Source organism: Leucoraja erinacea, chromosome 26 (genome assembly GCF_028641065.1).
Source record: "Leucoraja erinacea ecotype New England chromosome 26, Leri_hhj_1, whole genome shotgun sequence".
Lineage (NCBI taxonomy): Eukaryota > Metazoa > Chordata > Chondrichthyes > Rajiformes > Rajidae > Leucoraja > Leucoraja erinaceus.
In genome coordinates, this window is record NC_073402.1 from 343,705 (window position 1) to 362,342 (window position 18,638).

The 18,638-nt window shown below is 43.9% G+C and overlaps 1 protein-coding gene across 1 annotated transcript in view; it reads left to right on the top strand.

The window, feature by feature from the left end:
* The window catches only part of LOC129709593 (angiopoietin-2-like), a 158,799-nt gene that overhangs the window by 96,832 nt on the left and 43,329 nt on the right, over nt 1-18,638 (top strand). Inside the window, 2 exon segments of the mRNA XM_055656041.1 lie at nt 8,214-8,315; nt 16,731-16,897. Of these exon segments, the coding sequence (XP_055512016.1) occupies nt 8,214-8,315; nt 16,731-16,897 (269 nt within the window).

Here is an 18,638-nt window from a genome sequence, read left to right on the forward strand (position 1 = left end):
AATGGTGGAGTAGCAAGATGGATTCAACAGTGGCTGAATGGGAGATGCCAGAGAGTAATGGTGGATGGCTGTTTGTTAGGTTGGAGGCCAGTGACTAGTGGGGTGCCACAGGGATCTGTGTTGGGTCCACTGTTGCTTGTCATGTACATCAATGATCTGGATGAAGGTGTGGTAAATTGGATTAGTAACTATGCAGATGATACTAAGATAGGTGGTTTTGTGGATAATTAAGTAGATTTTCAAAGTCTACAGAGAGATTTAGGCCATTTGGAAGGGTGGGCTGAAAGATGGCAGATGGGATTTAATGCTGATAAGTATGAGGTGCTACATCTTGACAGGACAAATCAAACTAGGACGTACATGGTAAATGGTAGCGAATTGAGGAATGCAATTGAACAGAGGGATCTAGGAATAACTGGGCATAGTTCCCTGAAGTTGGAATCTCAAGTAGATAGGGTGGTAAATCCAGCTTTTGGTGTGCTGGCCTTTATAAATCAGAGCATTGAGTATAGAAGTTGGGATGTAATGTTAAAATTGTACAAGGCATTGGTGAGGCCAATTCTGGAGTATGGTGTACAATTTTGGTCGCCAAATTTTAGGAAAGATGTCAACAAAATAGAGAGAGTATAGAGGAGATTTACTAGAATGTTGCCTGGGTTTCAACACCTAAGTTCCAGAGAAAGGTTGAACAAGATAGGTCTTTATTCTTTGGAACGCAAAAGGTTAAGGGGGGACTTGATTAAGGTCTTTAAAATTATGAGAGGGATAGACAATTGACGTGGATAAGCGTTTTCCATTGAGAGTAGGGAAGATTCAAGAGGACATGATTTGAGAATTAAGGGACAAAAGTTTAGGGGGAACTTCTTTACTCAGAGAGTGGTAGCTGTGTAATTGTTATATGGTTATATGGAGTAAATCTAGCAACTATAGACCTTTTAGTTTGACGTCAGTGGTGGGCAAATTAATGGAAAGGATACTTAAAGATAATATATATAAGCATCTTGATAAACAGGGTCTGATTAGGAACAGTTAACATGGATTTGTTCCTGGAAGGTCATGTTTGACTAATTTTCTTGAATTTTTTTCAAGACGTTAGCCTGACTTCGGTGGTGGGAAAGGTGCTGGGGTCAATTATTAAAGAGGTAATAATGGGGCATTTGGATAGCAGTAAAAGGATTAGTCCAAGTCAACATGAATTTATGAAAGGAAAATCATGCTTGACTAATCTTCTCAAATTTTTTGAGGATGTGACAAGTAAAATGGATGAAGGGGTGCCAGAGGATGTAGTGTATCTAGACTTTCTGAAAGCCTTTGATAAGGTCCCGCCCAGGAGACTGGTGACTAAAATTAGAGCACATGGTATTGGGGTAGGGTGTTGACATGGATAAAAAATTGGTTGGCAGACCGTAAGCAAAGAGTAGGAGTGAACGGGTCCTTTTCAGAATGGCAGGCAGTGGCGAGTGGAGTGCCGCAAGGATCGGTGTTGGGGCCACATATATATTAATGTTTACCATATATATTAATGATTTGGAAGAGGGAATTAGGAGCAACACTAGCAAGTTTGCGGATGACACAAAGCTGGGTGGCAGTGTGAACTGTGAAGAGGATGGTGGGAGGTTGCAGTGTGACCTGGACAGGCTGAGTGAGTGGGCAGATGCGTGGCAGATGCAGTATAATATAGATAAATGTGATGTTATCCACTTTGGCGGCAAAAACAAGGGGGCAGATTATTATCTCAATGGGGTTAGGTTAGGTAAGGGGGAGATACAGCGAGACCTGGGCGTCCTTATACACCGGTCACTGAAAGTTGGCTTACAGGTACAGCAGGCAGTGAAGAAAGCTAATGGAATGTTGGCCTTCATAACAAGAGAATTTCAGTATGGGAGTAAAGAGGTTCTTCTGCAGTTGTATAGGGCTCTGGTGAGACCACATTTGGAGTATTGTGTACAGTTTTGGTCTCCTAATTTGAGGAAGGACATCCTTGTGATTGAGGCAGTGCAGCGTAGGTTCACGAGATTGATCCCTGAGATGGTGTGACTGTCATATGAGGAAAGATTGAAAAGAATAACCTTGTATTCAATGGAGTTTAGAAGGATGAGGGGGATTTTATAGAAACACATAAAATTGTAAAAGGATTGGACAAGCTGGATGCAGGAAAATTGTCCCCAATGTTGGGCGAGTCCAGAACCAGGGGCCACAGTCTTAGAATAAAGAGGAGGTCATTCAAGACTGAGGTGAGAAAAAACTTTTTCACCCAGAAAGTTGTGAATTTATGGAATTCCCTGCCACAGAGGCAGTGGAGGCAAATCACTGGATTGATTTAAGAGAGAGTTAGAGCTCTAGGGGCTAGTGGAATCAAGGGATATGAGGAGAAGGCAGGCACAGGTTATTGATAGGGGACGATCAGCCATGATCACAATGAATGGCGGTGCTGGCTCGAAGGGCCGAATGACCTCCTCCTGCACTTATTTTCTATGTTTCTATGTTTCTATAATTATAGGCAGCATGGCGTAAATGAGGTGCTTGAGGAGTATAAAGAATGTAAAAAGAATCTTAAGAAATAAATTAGAAAAGCTGAGAGAAGATATGAGGTTGCTTTGGCTGGTAAGGTGAAAGTAAATCCAAAGGGTTTCTACAGGAATATTAATAGCAAAAGGATAACGAGGGATAAAATTGGTCAACATGGATTTGTGCCTGGAAGGTCATGTTTGACTAATCTTCTTGAATTATTTGAAGAGGTTACTCAGGAAATTGATGAGGGTAAAGCAGTGGATGTTGTATATATGGACTTCAGTAAGGCCTTTGACAAGGTTCCTCATGGAAGGTTGGTTAAGAAGGTTCAATGGTTGGATATTAATGGTGGAGTAGCAAGATGGATTCAACAGCGGCTGAATGGGAGATGCCAGAGAGTAATGGTGGATAACTGTTTCTCAGGTTGGAGGCCGGTGACTAGTGGGGTGACATAGGGATCTGTGTTGGGTCCACTGTTGTTTGTCATGTACATCAATGATCTGGATGATGGTGTGGTAAATTGGATTAGTAAGTATTCAGATGATTCTAAGATTGGTGGGGTTGTGGATAATGAAGTAGATTTTCAAAGTCTACAGAGAGATTTAGGCCATTTGGAAGCGTGGGCTGAAAGATGGCAGATGGAGTTTAATGCTGATAAATGTGAGGTGTTACATCTTGGCAGGACAAATCAAAATAGGACGTACATGGTAAATGGTAGTGACGTTAAACAGAGGGATCTAGGAATGACTGTGCATAGTTCCCTGTGAAGGTGGAATCTCATGTAGATAGGGTGGTAAAGAAAGTTTTTGGTGTGCTGGCCTTTATAAATCAGAGCATTGTGTATAGAAGTTGGGATGTAATGTTAAAATTGTACAAGGCATTGGTGAGGCCAATTCTGGAGTATGGTGTACAATTTTGGTCGCCTAGTTATAGAAAGGATGTCAACAAAATAGAGAGAGTACAGAGAAGATTTACTACAATGTTGCCTGGGATTCTAACTAAGTTACAGAGAAAGGTGGAACAGGTCTTTATTCTTTGGTGTGCAGAAAGTTAAGGGGAGACTTGATAGAGGTCTTTAAAATGATGAGAGGGATAGGCAGATTTGACGTGGATAAGCTTTTCCCATTGAGAGTAGGGATGATTCAAACAAGAGGACATGACTTCAGAATTAAGGGACAGAAGTTTAGGGGTAACATGAGGGGGAACTTCTTTACTCAGAGAGTGGTAGCTGTGTGGAATGAGCTTCCAGTGGAAGTGGTGGAGGCAGGTTCGATTTTATCATTTAAAAATAAATTGGATAGGTAAATGAACGGGAAGGGAATGGAGGGTTATGGTCTGAGTGCAGGTAGATGGGACTAGGGGAGAATAAATGTTCGGCACGGACTAGAAGGGCCGAGATGGCCTTTTTCCGTGCTTTAATTGTTATGTGGTTATATCGTGGCTCAGCACTTCAACTCCCCCTCCCATTTTGAATCGGACCTTTCTGTCCTGGGCCTCCTCCACGGCCAGTGTGAGGACCAACGGAAGCTGGAGGAGCAGCACCTCATATTTCGCTTGGGCAGTTTGTACCCCAGCGGTATGAACATTGACTTCTCTAATTTCAGGTAGTCCTTACTGTCTCCTCCCCTTCTCAGCTCTCCCTCAATCCTCTGGCTCCTCCTCTTCCTTTCTTCTTCCCGCCCCTTCCCACCCTCACATCAGTCTGAAGAAGGGTTTCAGCCCGAAACATAGCCTATTTCATTTGCTCCATAAATGCTGCTGCACCCACTGAGTTTCTCCAGCATTTTTGTCTACCTTCGATTTTCCAGCATCTGCACTTTCTTCTTAACCAAGTTACTTTTAGGATGTGGGACTCCGCTGCATGATTGAAACATGGTTTTTAACTACGCTGTAACAGGAGACAGATGACCCCAAGTGTCGCCTGGAGGTGAAGCATACGTGTGAGGGAACAAATGAGTGGTGAGGTGATTCCAGAGCTTAGGGTGGAACCTCCCCTTGTTGTTAATGGACACAAACACTGAAGTCAAGAAATCACATAAAAGCAAGACGATCTGTTTTTAAGCAGAAATACTTAAAGCTGGATTGGAAGTGGCAGGGGATTGACAATGAGGTGCTGGGTTGAGCTGAATTATCGAACTGGAGGCAAAGTTGCTGGAAAGCATTGAGACAAAATCATATCTGTCTTCCACTGACAGCTGTGTAATTAAATAATTCTGTCTTTCAGAGCATCAAGCATAGATCTAGTTCTCTGAGAATCTCCCATCTTACAATCACTGTGTTGCTGTGTACCTAAGCCATTTAAGAGTCAGTCGTACAGCATGGACATAGACCCTTTGGCCCAACTTGACCATGCTGACCAAGATGTCCCATCTAAGCTAGACCCTTTTGGCCATGTATGGCACACATTCCTCCAAATGTTTGCGCAGTCTGGAAACGAGGAACTGCAGATGCTGGTTTACAAAAAAATACACAAAGTGCTGGAGTAACTCAATGGGTCAGGCAACATCTCTGGAGAACATGGATAGGTGATGTTTTGGGTCAGGACCCTTTTTCAGGTGAAGGGTTTTTTTGATAGGCAGATGCTTAGTCAAATGCCAGAGATGAAAAGGCAGAGGTTGTGAGACAAATGTATCGAAAAGTTGGGAATTGTGAAGCTAGAGGAAGGAATGCAGGTGGAAGGGAGAAATAGATGCGCGTCCAGGTGGGGCACAGGGGTGAAATAGGGGAATTGTATAAGAGGATAGAAGGGATAGGGGGAAGGTTATGTAATACAAATTTGGAGAATTCAATGTTCATACTGTTGTCTTGGAAGGTAAAAACAAAACTTCCACCACTACTCTTTGCTTCCTACCATGAAACCAATTCTGTATTCAGTTAGATAACTCTCCCTGTATCCCATGTGATCTAGCCTTCAGGAGCAGCCTATCATACAGAACTTTATTAAACTACCTGCTGTGGTCCACATAGACTGCATCTACAGCTCAGCCCTCATCTACCTTCTTAGTTACTTCTTCAAAAAACTCAATCTAATTTGTCGGACTAACTAAATAGTCAACAAAATAGAGAGAGTACAGAGGAGATTTACTAGAATGTTGCCTGGGTTTCAACAACTAAGTTACAGAGATAGGTTGAATAAGTTAGGTCTTTATTCTCTCGAGCGCAGAAGGTTAAGGGGGGACCTGATAGAGGTCTTTAAAATGATGAGAGGGATAGACAGAGTTGATGTGGACAAGCTTTTCCCTTTGAGAATAGGGAAGATTCAAACAAGAGGACATGACTTCAGAATTAAGGGACAGAAGTTTAGGGGTAATATGAGGGGGAACTTCTTTACGCAGAGAGTGGTGGCGGTGTGGAATGAGCTCCCAGTGGAAGTGGTGGAGGCAGGTTCATTGGTATCATTTAAAAATAAATTGGATAGGCATATGGATGAGAAGGGAATGGAGGGTTATGGTACGAGTGCAGGCAGGTGGGACTAAGGGGAAAAAAAATGTGTTCGGCATGGACTTGTAGGGCCGAGATGCCTGTTTCCGTGCTGTAATTGTTATATGGTTATATGGTTGGTTAACTCCTATGCGCAAAGCCATGCTGGCTATTCCGAATCAATCCCTGCCTTTTCAAATGCATGTGTGTCTTATCTCTCAGAGCCTTCTCAGTAATTCTCCTTCCACAGATGCTCGGCTCACTGGTTTTGATGTAAGGCTCAATGGTCACAGGTTTTTCTTTGCAGCCCTTCTTAAATAGAGACAAAACATCAGCTGTCCTGGCACCTCACCCATGTCTAACAATGATTCATATATCTCAGCCGGGACTCTTCTTAAGCTTCTCACAACATCCTTGACTATATTTTAACATGCCCAGGAGATGTGTCTAACATCATACGTCTTAGGATGGTTCAGCAACTACTAGACTGTAATACGGACTGTCCTTAATATATCTTCTAACCTTCTCAAGTTTCCTAATCTTCATGTCTTTCATCATGGTAAAGACAGAGGTGAATTATTCATTGGGGACCTTGCCCATCTCCCGTGGGTCCATACATAAGTATCTGAGGGACCTCAGTCTCTAATCATGATTTCTCCCTTAATATTTATAACATTTTGGATTCTCTTAATACTTCAACATGAAGTATTACATCAGCAAGTAGATTCATCAGCACACTGAACTGCTGAGGGACCTTTAACCAGCACCATATGTGTTCACTCTGCAACACTGGTCTCCAAGGGAATAATTGGTTGCTTGGCTTCAGATCTGGGCACAAGTTCCAGCTGGGTTTGTATTGCTGTGCTTTAGAGGCTCATGCCAGCTTCTAACCCCTGTCAGGGTGGTTTTCTGGTTGATGCTAACCAGACTGTGCAGGATATAAGACATCGTCACAGGTTAATGCTGAGTGCACATTATTGCAAACTCTGGCACTGAACTGAACGGTTTGTTGCACCAGAGGAACAGCAAATGTATTTGCCAGTGCCAGTTTATTTCAGTAAAACATTCATGAATGTATAAAGTATGCAAATTATCAAATTAAGGAGCACCTGGATACGCAGTAGAATTGCCAAGGCATTATAAGCTCTGGTGAAACTGCAAATGTTGGTTACAAAAAAACCCACAAAGTGCTGGAGTAACTCAGCGGATCAGGCAGTTATCAGGCAGAGACACAGCCTGGCTAGTGATAGGTGGATACTGGTGTATCCTCCACCATATCCCTTTCTCTGGCTTCACGTTTCACTCCACTTCTCTCTTTATCTTAAAGCGCTTTGTCTTCTTTATATCTCCGGTCTTCGTCCAACTACCTGCCAATCAACTACCTACCCTCCCCCTGCCCCCATATCTATATCCACCTATCATTCCCCAGGTTTTGTTTCGCCCCACGTCTGTTCACGCTTCTCCCCCAATTACAGTCTTACAATCAGTTTGCAGAAGAATCCCGACCCAATATGTTCCATGCTCCCCAGCCATGCTGCCTGACCCACTGGGTTACTCCAGCACTGTGTTTATTATTGTCTAGTTGGGGGCAATATGTGTATTTCTTTGCAATTGTAGCCTGTGCAAGTGTACCCCAGTCTTATGCAAGGGTAATATTTATGGTGTTGCAATACAAGCTTAATCTTCTTCTTGCATATGGCGTGCACTGCCCAAAGTTGTAGGTCAACTTGTTCTATTTGATCTATTTGTTGTGCACATCGGGTTGATTGCATTAGTCGAAACGGTGGACCACGTGAAGGTTGCAATCTCTCACCCCACAAGCTTAATGATAGGCTAGGATTAGTGGAAGAGAGGATGCAGGTGTTTATCATTTGTTAGAGTGAGCTAATAAGCGAGTTTGATATTTTAACTGTGCATGCCCAGGTCATAGGTCACTCGAGATAAACATTTTCGGCAGCTGAGCTGCTGCGTGTATACAGACCTGCATTTCATCCATAGTATGGATCAAACCTGGGTCTCCGGCGCTGCAAGCGCTGTTGAATTGTTGCTGGATGTCCCCGTCCCCTGCCGAGTGTCCCATGCCTGTCCAGGGATGGCCGGAGATGTCCGGGGTGACATCGGCCCGGAGCAGGTTTAGAAGAGTTGAAACCAAGGGAATACAAAAATGTATTTAGGTTGCCCAATGATTGTTTAAGGTCTTGTCCGACTGATGGGAGTGCGTTGCAAAGCTGTTGACGAAAGAATGCATTCTGAACCGCGACTGTCCTTCTTCCTGTCCGCAGGTGTTCTGTGACATGGAGACCAGTGGAGGCGGGTGGACAGTGTTCCAACATCGGGAAGATGGGAATGTGAATTTCCACCGGGGCTGGAAGGAATACAAATCAGTAAGAAATATTTTACTTTGTTTAAAAATAATAATTCTGACTCCAAATGTAATAATAACTGATGACCACAAAGTGTGTTTTGTAATTCATTTATATTGGAAAACAACCTGTCAAACAACTTGGCGCGGCATGGTGGTCGAGTGATAGATGCTGCCTCACAGTGCCAGAGACCCCGGTTCGATCCTGACTATGGGTGCTGTTTGAACGTTCTCCCTGTAACCTGCTTAGGTTTTCTCCGGGATATCCAGTTTCCTCCCATACTCCAACGACATACAGTTTTGTAGGTTAATTGGCTTGATATAATTGTAAATTGTCCCTAGTGTGTGTAGGATAGTGTTAATGTGCAGAGATTGCTGGTCAGCGTGGACTAAGTGAGCTGAAGGGCCTGTTTCTGCACTGTATCTCTAAACTGAACTAAACTTTGATCTGAACAAAAGAGGTGGGTGCCAGAAATACATGGCCTAGATGTTGGTGGAGTCATAGAGACGCACTGCATGGAAACAGGCCCTTCGGCCCAACTTGCCCATGCTGACCTGTGTTTAGCCCATATCACTTTGAACCTTTCCTATCCATGTAGATATGATAAAAGCATTTAAGAGGCTATTTGATAGGCTCATAAACATAAATAAAATGTGCAGATATGACGTGCAGGTTTGTAGGTTAATTGGCTTGGTAAATGTAAAATTGTCCCTAGTGTGTGTCAGATAGTGTTAATGTGCGGGGATCACTAGTCAGCATGGAACCGGTGGGCCAAAGGGCCTGTTTCCACACTGTATCTATAAACTGAACTAAACTAAATGGTTCACATGTCGGCAGAAGAGATCAGTTCAAATTGACATCTTGCTTTCAGCAGCATCACAGGTACAAAAAACATTTTTAAGTTACACATAAACTCTGCAAGACAGTAAAAAGAAAATTCAACAAAACAAGCCTTCACCAGAAAAGCATAAATAGCAAATAGGAGTTGCACTGGTTACCATTAGTGGGAGAGTCTAGAACCAGAGGGAACAGCATGAGAATAAAAAGACATACCTTTAGAAAGCAGATGAGGAGTTATCTATTTAGTCAGAGTGAGGTGAATCTGTGGATTAATTGCCACAGACAGCTGTAGAGGCTGCGATTGGGTGTTTTCAAGGTGAAGATAGATAGATTCTTGATTAGAACATGTGCCAGGGGTTATGGGGAGAAGGCAGGAGAATGGGGTTGAGTGGGAAAGATAGATGAGCCTTTGAATTGAATAGTGATGTAGACTCGATGGGCAGAATGGCCTGCTTCTGCTCCTATGACATGAACTAATGAAGTGCTGGGAAGTAGTGTTCCTGCATCTGAAGTGAAACACAAAGGTATTTTGTGAAGCATGAAAAGTTGAAAAGTATTTGTAGTGGAGAGAACATCAATACAGAAATAGTCAGTAGCAGAAGCAAGTGCGTTTTGAAGTTATTTATGAAAGGGTAAAGGGAAGTTGTGAAATGTTTTAAACATTAATCTCAACCAGGTCACAGATAGTGCCACAAACTTATGGTGACCCAAAGTGTTTGTTTAACTTGCGAGAAGATTTAATTAACTCACCACTGATTTTGTTGTTGGTGAGTATTATGATAGTAGCAGTCACTGAATATTTATAAGACTAAAATAAACATTTAACAAATACAAATCCAGGAATAACATTCTTGTGCAGTATTCAAATATTCAATAATTGCTGTCTGGTTTTCACAGTGTTGAAAGGTTGGCAAGCAGTTTCAAGTGTTCTTTTGGCTCCCTGGTGGTTGCCTTGCATGAGTCACACCACAGGATGTGAGCACAAAATCGAAACTCGCATTTCAGGCTGCATTCCTGAGGTGTCATATTTCTGAATAATGGTTGAACTAAGCCTCAAACTAGTTGTTTAGAATCATAGCAGTGGGATGTAATCTGTCCTTGACACCGCACTCAAACAGCACTGCCACTTTCCCCATATCCAGTTTGCATTTTGTTAGCACAAACTCCATAGTGCACCACAGCCTTGGTCCACTGATGGACATTTGAGCTCCAGAGGGAGGGTGAGAGAACTCCAGTTGGAAACTTTATTCTATTCTGCTACTTTTAGTATATTCTCTAAACTTTGAAATCTTTATGACTAGACTCATTATATTCCATATGATGGTATAGAGTCAGTGTGAGAAATTTGGATTAATTTGCTCCACTGAATCTGTGTGGCCATGAATAATCCATTGACTCTCACCCAACACGTCACCTCACATTTCCTTCATTTCACGGCAGATTCTCGCACTTTCAACCACATTAGGGGACATTTACAATGACCAATTAATCTAATATCCCACACATGCTCAGGGAGTGGGAGGAGCTGTGAGGCACTGGCTCTGCTAGTTGGACTTCTCTGTTTTATTAAGTGAAACATATTTTATGAATATTTCATTTTTTTCCAAATAAGAGTTTCAACAAAAAAAAATCAGATGAGCATGAGAGTAGTTATCTTCTGTCAATGATGACAAATACTTGAATTTACATGAGTGCCACTAGCAGGGTTCCTAAATAAATTGATTTTGAACACTTTGCGTGAAAAAAAAAAAAAATTTGTTCGGCATGGACTTGTAGGGCCGAGATGGCCTGTTTCCGTGCTGTAATTGTTATATGGTTATATGGTTATATGGTTTGCTATGGCTCTTTGTGGACAAAACAAACCTGGAATCATTTAACAGTAAAGTTGCTTACCTGACTTACTGAGTGCTGACAGCATCTGCAAATCTAGCTTTGTAGCATTTCCAGCCGTAGCATTTATATTTATGTAAAGGTGGTCTGGGTCAGAGTCATAGAGTTACCCCTCAGATTCCTATAACATCCCCCACCCCCCACCCCTTCACTTTATACCTTTGGCCTCTGGTTCTCGATTCCCCTAATCTGGGCAAGAGACTGTGCGTCCACCCATTCAATTCATCTCATGATTTTGTATACCTCTATAAGATCACCCTTATCCTCATGTGCTCCAAGGAATAGAGTCCCAGCCTACTCAACCTCTCCCTATAGCTCAGACCATCTAGTCTTGGCAACATCCTCGTAAATCTTCTCTGCACCCTTTCCACCTATAGCATAGTGCCTGAACAGAACTGAACATAATACTCTAATTGTGGCCTCAACAAAATATTAGATAACTGCAACATGACTTTCCAACATCTATACTACTAGTGATAAACCCATCGAGGTGGTATATTTATTGAGCTCTGCATGTTGTATAGTTTAACATATTTTTTTACCCTGTATAAGATATAAACAGTTTTGGTCAATTATTATTTGTGCTCAGCAGAGCTTTTATTTTAGTTGGAGGAAATCTTTGGCCTAGAGAGTCACGAGTCAGTAGTGATTTACAGTTATGTCCCAAAAAGGAACAATGGAATTCTTGCTTGCAACAGCACAGCAGATATGTAAGCATAGCACTCTGTAGACACCATATTAAACAACAAAAATTTCAATTAAAAAAAATAAAGCTAGACTAAGTGGGACCTGTTGGGTCCCATTGTCACACGGGCGCCACAACGCAATATTCCACTATTGGAATGAAACTTGTTGGACTGGCAGCACAGGAGAACAGTGAGTAACTACGGCTATCACTTGCCGTTTCTGTGCAAGTAGAAAAACCCCGCAAGCCGAAAGAGCACAAGATCAGAGTTTTAGTTCTGTATAGATAGTATAATGCAAAAACAAAAACAATGCCCTGAAGCCCATTGTTTGTAGTTCAGAGTTTAGCTGGAGTTTGTAGAATTTAATAGCCTAATGGTTGTTTGGAAGAAGCTGCTCCTGAACCTGGACGTTACAGTTTACAGGCTCCTTTATCATCTTGCCGATGGCAGGAGTGAAATGAGAGCGTGGCCAGGGTGGTGTGGGTCTCTGATGATGCTGGCTGCTCTTTTGAGGCAGCTTCTCCTGTAGATCCCTTCGATGGTGGGGAGATCAGTACATGTGATGGACCGGGCAGTGTTCATCACTATTTGCAATCTTCCTTGTTCGCGGGTGTTTGTTACTGAACCAGGTTGTGATGAAACCAGTCTCTACTGTACACCTGGAAGTTCAGGAGACTATTTATTACTGACTGAATCTCCTCAGTCTTCATTGGAAGTAGAACTGTTGATATGGGTTCCCTATTATTCATCAATGTGCTGGGGCCAGGACAGACCTTCAGAGAAGGATCTCGACCAAAAACATCACCCATTCCTTCTCTCCAGAGATGTTGCCTGTCCCGTTGAGCCACTCCACCATTTTTTGTCTATCTTCAGACTTTCAACGATATGCACACACAGGAATTTGAGGTTTTTGTCTCTCTCCACCTGTCGAATAAGACAGGTTTATGCATCTTTGGTCTTCTAAAATTAATAATCAGTTCCTTGTTCTTACTGACGTTGAGATCAAGGTTGTTGTGCTGGCAGCATTGAGTCAGTTGATCCATCTCCCATCCAGGTGAGGCCAGGTGAGGCCAGGTGAGGCTGACAGATCTCATCTTGTGTGAGAACTAGATTGATGTTTGCAACAGTGGCAGTTTTATGGTCATCATTACTAAGACAAGCTGACTTATTGTTCAGATTATATTTCTCTGTGGTGGGCTTTGAACGCTGGATTGATCATCCAGATACCTATTCAGTAAACCGTCCTCTGGATGATAATGTATTTTCATAGTTGACAATAAAATACATTTAAATGTTTATATATTGGAAAAAATATTTACTGCGGCTCACCGGCAAGGTGGTGCAGTGTTAAGGGCCTGTCCCACGAGCATGCGACTGCATGCGGCAAGCGCGACCAAACCGGAAGCGGGGGTCGCGCGGAGGTCGAGTGATCACCGTACAGGACCGGTCCAACCAGCATGCGACTGCATGCGGCGAGTGCCACCAAATTAGAAGCGGGGGCCGCGCGGAGGTCGAGTGAGTGACGTGAAGTTTGAGCGAAGTCCGCGGGAGGTTCGCGCGTGATGTACGGAGTCAAGATGCTGCGTACGGCGTCAAGACGCTGCGTATGCCCATCGAGGCGCTGCGTACGGCCTCAATGCGGCTGCGGGCCGGCAGGCCATTGCCACGTGGAATTTTTGAACACTGTCAATTTTTCGGAGCCACGTGCGATCGAAGTGGGACCGGCCCCGCGAGGCCTTACGGCTCAAGCAACCACGTTAGGTCGCGCTTGCTGCATGCAGTTGCATACTTGTGGGACAGGCCCTTTAGAGTTGCTGCCTTATACTGCCTGAGATCCAAGTTTGATCCTGAATGTGGGTGTTGTCTGTACAGAGTTTGCACGTTCTCCCAGTACCTTGCGTGTGTTTTCCCCAGGTGAAACATAGAACATAGAAAATAGGTGCAGGAGGAGGCCATTCGGCCCCTTGGACTCAATCAAAATGACAGCAGGCAGCCTTGGAAGCCTTACCCCACTACTCAAACCTCACGTCAAAAACCTCAAGTCAATGCCATGGTAAAAGCTAGCGTCTTTCAGCTTTGGGCAATAGCTAAAATAAAACAATTCCTCCAATATGATGACCTCGAAAAGATCATCCACACATTTATCTCCTCCCGCCTAGATTACTGCAACTCTCTTTACACTGAGGTCAGCCAATCTTCCCTGTCCAGCCTGCAACTGGTCCAAAACGCCGCAGTGAGACTCCTGACGGGCACCCGAAAAAGGGACCACATCACCCCGATCGTGGCCTCTCTCCACTGGCTCCCTGTGCGGTTCCGTATACATTTCAAGACCCTCCTCTATGTCTACAAAGCCCTCAATGGGCTTGCCCCCTCCTACATTAAAAGTCTTCTCACCCACCACTCCACCTCCAGTTCCCTCAGATCGGCCGACTTGGGGCTGCTGAATATCCCGCGGTCTAGGCATAAGCTTAGGGGCGACCGCGCCTTTGCGGTTGCAGCTCCTAGACTGTGGAACAGTATCCCCCTTCCCATCAGAACTGCCCCCTCCATCAACTCCTTTAAGTCAAGACTAAAAACTTATCGATACACCCAAGCCTTTCCTGACGTCCACTGAGCGAGGGCTATATGTATATATGTATGTAGTTTGTTTGTTTATACTATTCTTACAACAAATGTAAAGCACTTTGGCCAACAAGAGTTGTTTTTTTAAATGTGCTATATAAATAAATGTGACTTGACTTGACTTGACTTCAAGCCAGCACTTAGTGTTGCTCCTAATTCCCTCATTCATTGTGATGATGGCTGATCGTCCCCAATCAATAACCCGTGCCTGCCTTCTCCCCATATTATTTGATTCCACTAGCCCCTAGAGCTCTATCTAACTCTCTCTTAAACCAATCCTGTGGTTTGGCCTCCACTGCCCTCTGTGGCAGGGAATTCTGCAAATTTACATCTCTCTGGGTGACAATCCTGCCATCCAAGGGATCAATCTCGTGAACCTACGTTGCACTGCCTCAATCACAAGGATGTCCTTCCTCAAATTAGGAGACCAAAACCGTACACAATACTCCAGACGTGGTCTTACCAGTGCTCTATACAACTGCAGAAGAACCTCTTCACTCCTATACTGAAATCCTCTTGTTATGAAGGCCAACATTCCATTAGCTTTCTTCACTGCCTGCTGTACCTACACGCCAACTTTCAGTGACCGATGCACAAGGACACCCAGGTCTCGCTGTACCTCCCCCATACCGAACCTAACCCCATTGAGATAATAATATGCCCCCTTCTTTTCCAAAGTGGATAACCTCACATTTATCTATATTATACTGCATCTGCCACGCATCTGCCCACTCACTCATCCTGTCCAGGTTACCCTTCAACCTCCTAACATCCTCTTCACAGTTCACACTGCCACCCAGCTTTGTGTCATCCACAAACCTGCTAGTGTTGCTCCTAATTCCCTCTTCCAAATCATTAATATATATGGTAAACAGTTACGGCCCCAACACCGAGCCTTGCGGCACTCCACTCGCCACTGCCTGCCATTCTGAAAAGGACCCATTCACTCCTACTCTTTGCTTCTTGTCTGTCAACCAATTTTCTATCCATGTCAACACCCTACCCCCAATACCATGTGCTCTAATTTTAGTCACCAGTCTCCCGTGTGGGAGCTTATCAAAGGCTAGATACACTACATCCACTGGCACCCCTTCATCCATTTTACTTGTCACATCCTCAAAAAATTCCAGAAGATTAGTCAAGCATGATTTCCTTTTCATAAATCCATGTTGACTTGGACTAATCATTTTACTGTTATTCAGATGCCCCATTATTACCTCTTTAATAATTGACTCCAGCATCTTTCCCACCAGCGAAGTCAGGCTAACTGGTCTGTAATTCCCCGTTTTCTCTCTCGCTCCTTTCTTGAAAAGTGGGATAACATTAGCTATCCTCCAATCCACAGAAACTGATCCTGAATCTATTGAACATTAGAAAATGATCACCAATGCGTCCACTATTTCTAGAGCCCCCTCCCTGAGGACCCTGGGATACAGACCATCAGGCCCAGGGGATTTATCATCCTTCAGTCCCATTAGTCTACCCAATACTATTTCTCGCCTAATGAAAATTTATTTCAGTGCCTCTAGCCTCTTAGATCCTCAGTCCAGTACTTCTGGGACATTGTTTGTGTCTTCCTTAGTGAAGACAGATCCAAAGTACCTGTTCAACTCTTCTGCCATTTCCTTGTGGCCCCTAATAATTTCACCCGTGTCTGCCTTCAAGGGACCCACATTTGACTTTGTTATTCTTTTTCCCTTAACATATCTAACAAAGCTTTCACTGTCCTTCATATTCCTGGCCAGCTTCACCTCGTACTTCATCTTTTCAGCCCGTATTGCCCGTTTTGTTTCCTTCTGTTGTCCTATGAAAGTTTCCCAATCCTCTGGCTTCTGGCTACTCTTTGCTAGGTTATACATCTTTTCTTTTAGTTTTATTCTATCCCTAACTTCTCATGTCAGCCACGGCTGCCTCCTACTCCCCTTAGAATCTTTCTTCTTTTTTGGAATGAAATGATCCTGCGTCTTCCGGATTATGCCCAGAAATTCCTGCCATGGCTGTTCCACCATAATTCCTGCTAGGATCCCTTTCCAGTCTACCTTGGCCAGCTCCCCTCTCATAGTCCCCTTTATTCAACTGCCTCACTGACATTTCCGATTTAACCTTCTCCTTCTCAAATTGCAGATCAAAACTAAACCAGTTACGCTCCAGGTTTCTCGCACATTCCAAATATGTACAGGTTTATAGGTTAATTGGCTTGTAGAATTGTTAAAATTGTCCCGTGAGTGTGGGAGAGTGTTAGTGTGCAGGGATAGCTGGTCAGCGGTGACTCGGTGGGCTAAAGCGCATGTTTCCGCGCTGTATCTCTAAACTAAACTATGCTGTCTTCAGTGTGGATCAGAGTCACGTGACCATCTGTGAAGACGTTGAATAATAATTTACACTCTTGCTTCTTCAGGGATTTGGTGACCCCCATGGAGAATACTGGCTGGGAAACGAGGTTATCCACCTGCTCACCAGCCGGTCACCTCACATCCTACGCATTCAACTGAAAGACTGGAATGGAAATGAAGCATTTGCTGTCGTTGACCATTTCTTCCTGGAAAGTGAGGAGAAGAAATATCGGTAAGTCTAATTTGAAAATTGTACTTGCAGGAACTGCAGTTGCTGGTTTACAAACAAAAAACACAAGATGGTTAGAAACATAAAAACATAGAAAATAGGTGCAGGAGGAGGCCATTCGGTCCTTCGAGCCAGCACCACCATTCATTGTGATAATGGCTGATTGCCCCCAATCAATAACCCATGCCTGCCTTCTCCCCATATCCCTTGATTCCACTAGCCCCTAGAACTCTATCTAACTCCCTCGTAAATCCATCCCGTGACTTGGCCTCCACTGCCCTCTGTGGCAGGGAATTACACAAATTTGCAATTCTCTGGGTGAAAAAGTTTTTTCTCACCTCAGTGTTAAATGGCCTCCCCTTTATTCTAAGAATGTGGCCCCTGGTTCTAGACTGGCCCAACATTGGGAACATTTTTCCTGCATCTAGCTTGTCCAGTCCTTTTAAAATTTTATATGCTTCTATAAGATCCCGCATCATCCTTTTAAACTCCAGTGAATACAAGCCTAATCTTTTCAATCTTTCCTCATATGACAGTCCCGCCATCCCAGGGATCAATCTCATGAACCTACCCTGCAATGCCTCAATCACAAGGATGTCCTTCCTCAAATTAGGAGACCAAAACTGTACACAATACTCCAGATGTATACAACTGCAGAAGAACCTCTTTATTCCTACACTGAAATCCTCTTGTTGTGAAGGCCAACATTCCATTAGCTTTCTTCACTGCCTGCTGTACCTGCACGCTAACTTTCAGTGACTGGTGTACAAGGACACCCAGGTCTCGCTGCCTAACCTAACCCCCTTGAGATAATAATATGCCCCCTTGTTTTTGCCACCAAAGTGGATAACCTCACATTTATCTACATTATACTGCATCTACCATGCATTTGCCCACTCACTCAACCTGACCAGGTCACCCTGCAACTTTCTAACATCCCCTTCACAGTTCACACTGCCACCCAGCTTTGTGTCATCCGCAAACTTGCTAGTGTTGCTCCTAATTCCCTCTTCCAAATCATTAATATATATGGAAAACAGTTGTGGCCTTACTGAACTCCACTCGCCACTGCCTGCCATTCTAAAAAGGACCCGTTCACTCCTACTCTTTGCTTCCGGTCTGCCAACCAATTTTCTATCCATGTCAACACCCTACGCCCAATATACAATATACAATACATGAACCTTACAAAACTCCATCCGACATTCTCGGAGGCTATACCTACATACAATGCAGTTTCCCCAAATCACAATTTTTTACCCCAGGCCCTTGCCACTCATGTGGCCCACTGCTGTAAAATTCCTTCCCTTATTTTGAGGAGCTTCTCCACCACACCCTGTCCCACAATGTCCAGCAGCGGAAGGACCCTAGACTGTGGTCCTCCCCCACCGAGCCTTGGCATTGGCTGCACCAAGCATCACTGCGTCCCTCAGCACGTACTCCTGCAGTCTGCAACATTCCCCGACGTACATCTCGCTTTGCTGGGAGGTTAACAAAGCTCGTGCAGACCAAAGAGCATCTTTCACCGAGTTGATAACCTTCCAGCAGCACTCGCTGTCAGTCTCTGAATGTGTCCCTGGGAACAGTACGTAAATCAGAGTCCTTTGTAATGGAGTTGTTCCGAATAAATTGTGACAGGGATCCTTGCAAACCTTTCCAGACTCTCTTTGCAAATCCACACTCTGGGAAGAGGTGGGCAACCGCAACCGTCCCCTCTACATAGCAGCCGTCTCGAGGGCAGCGT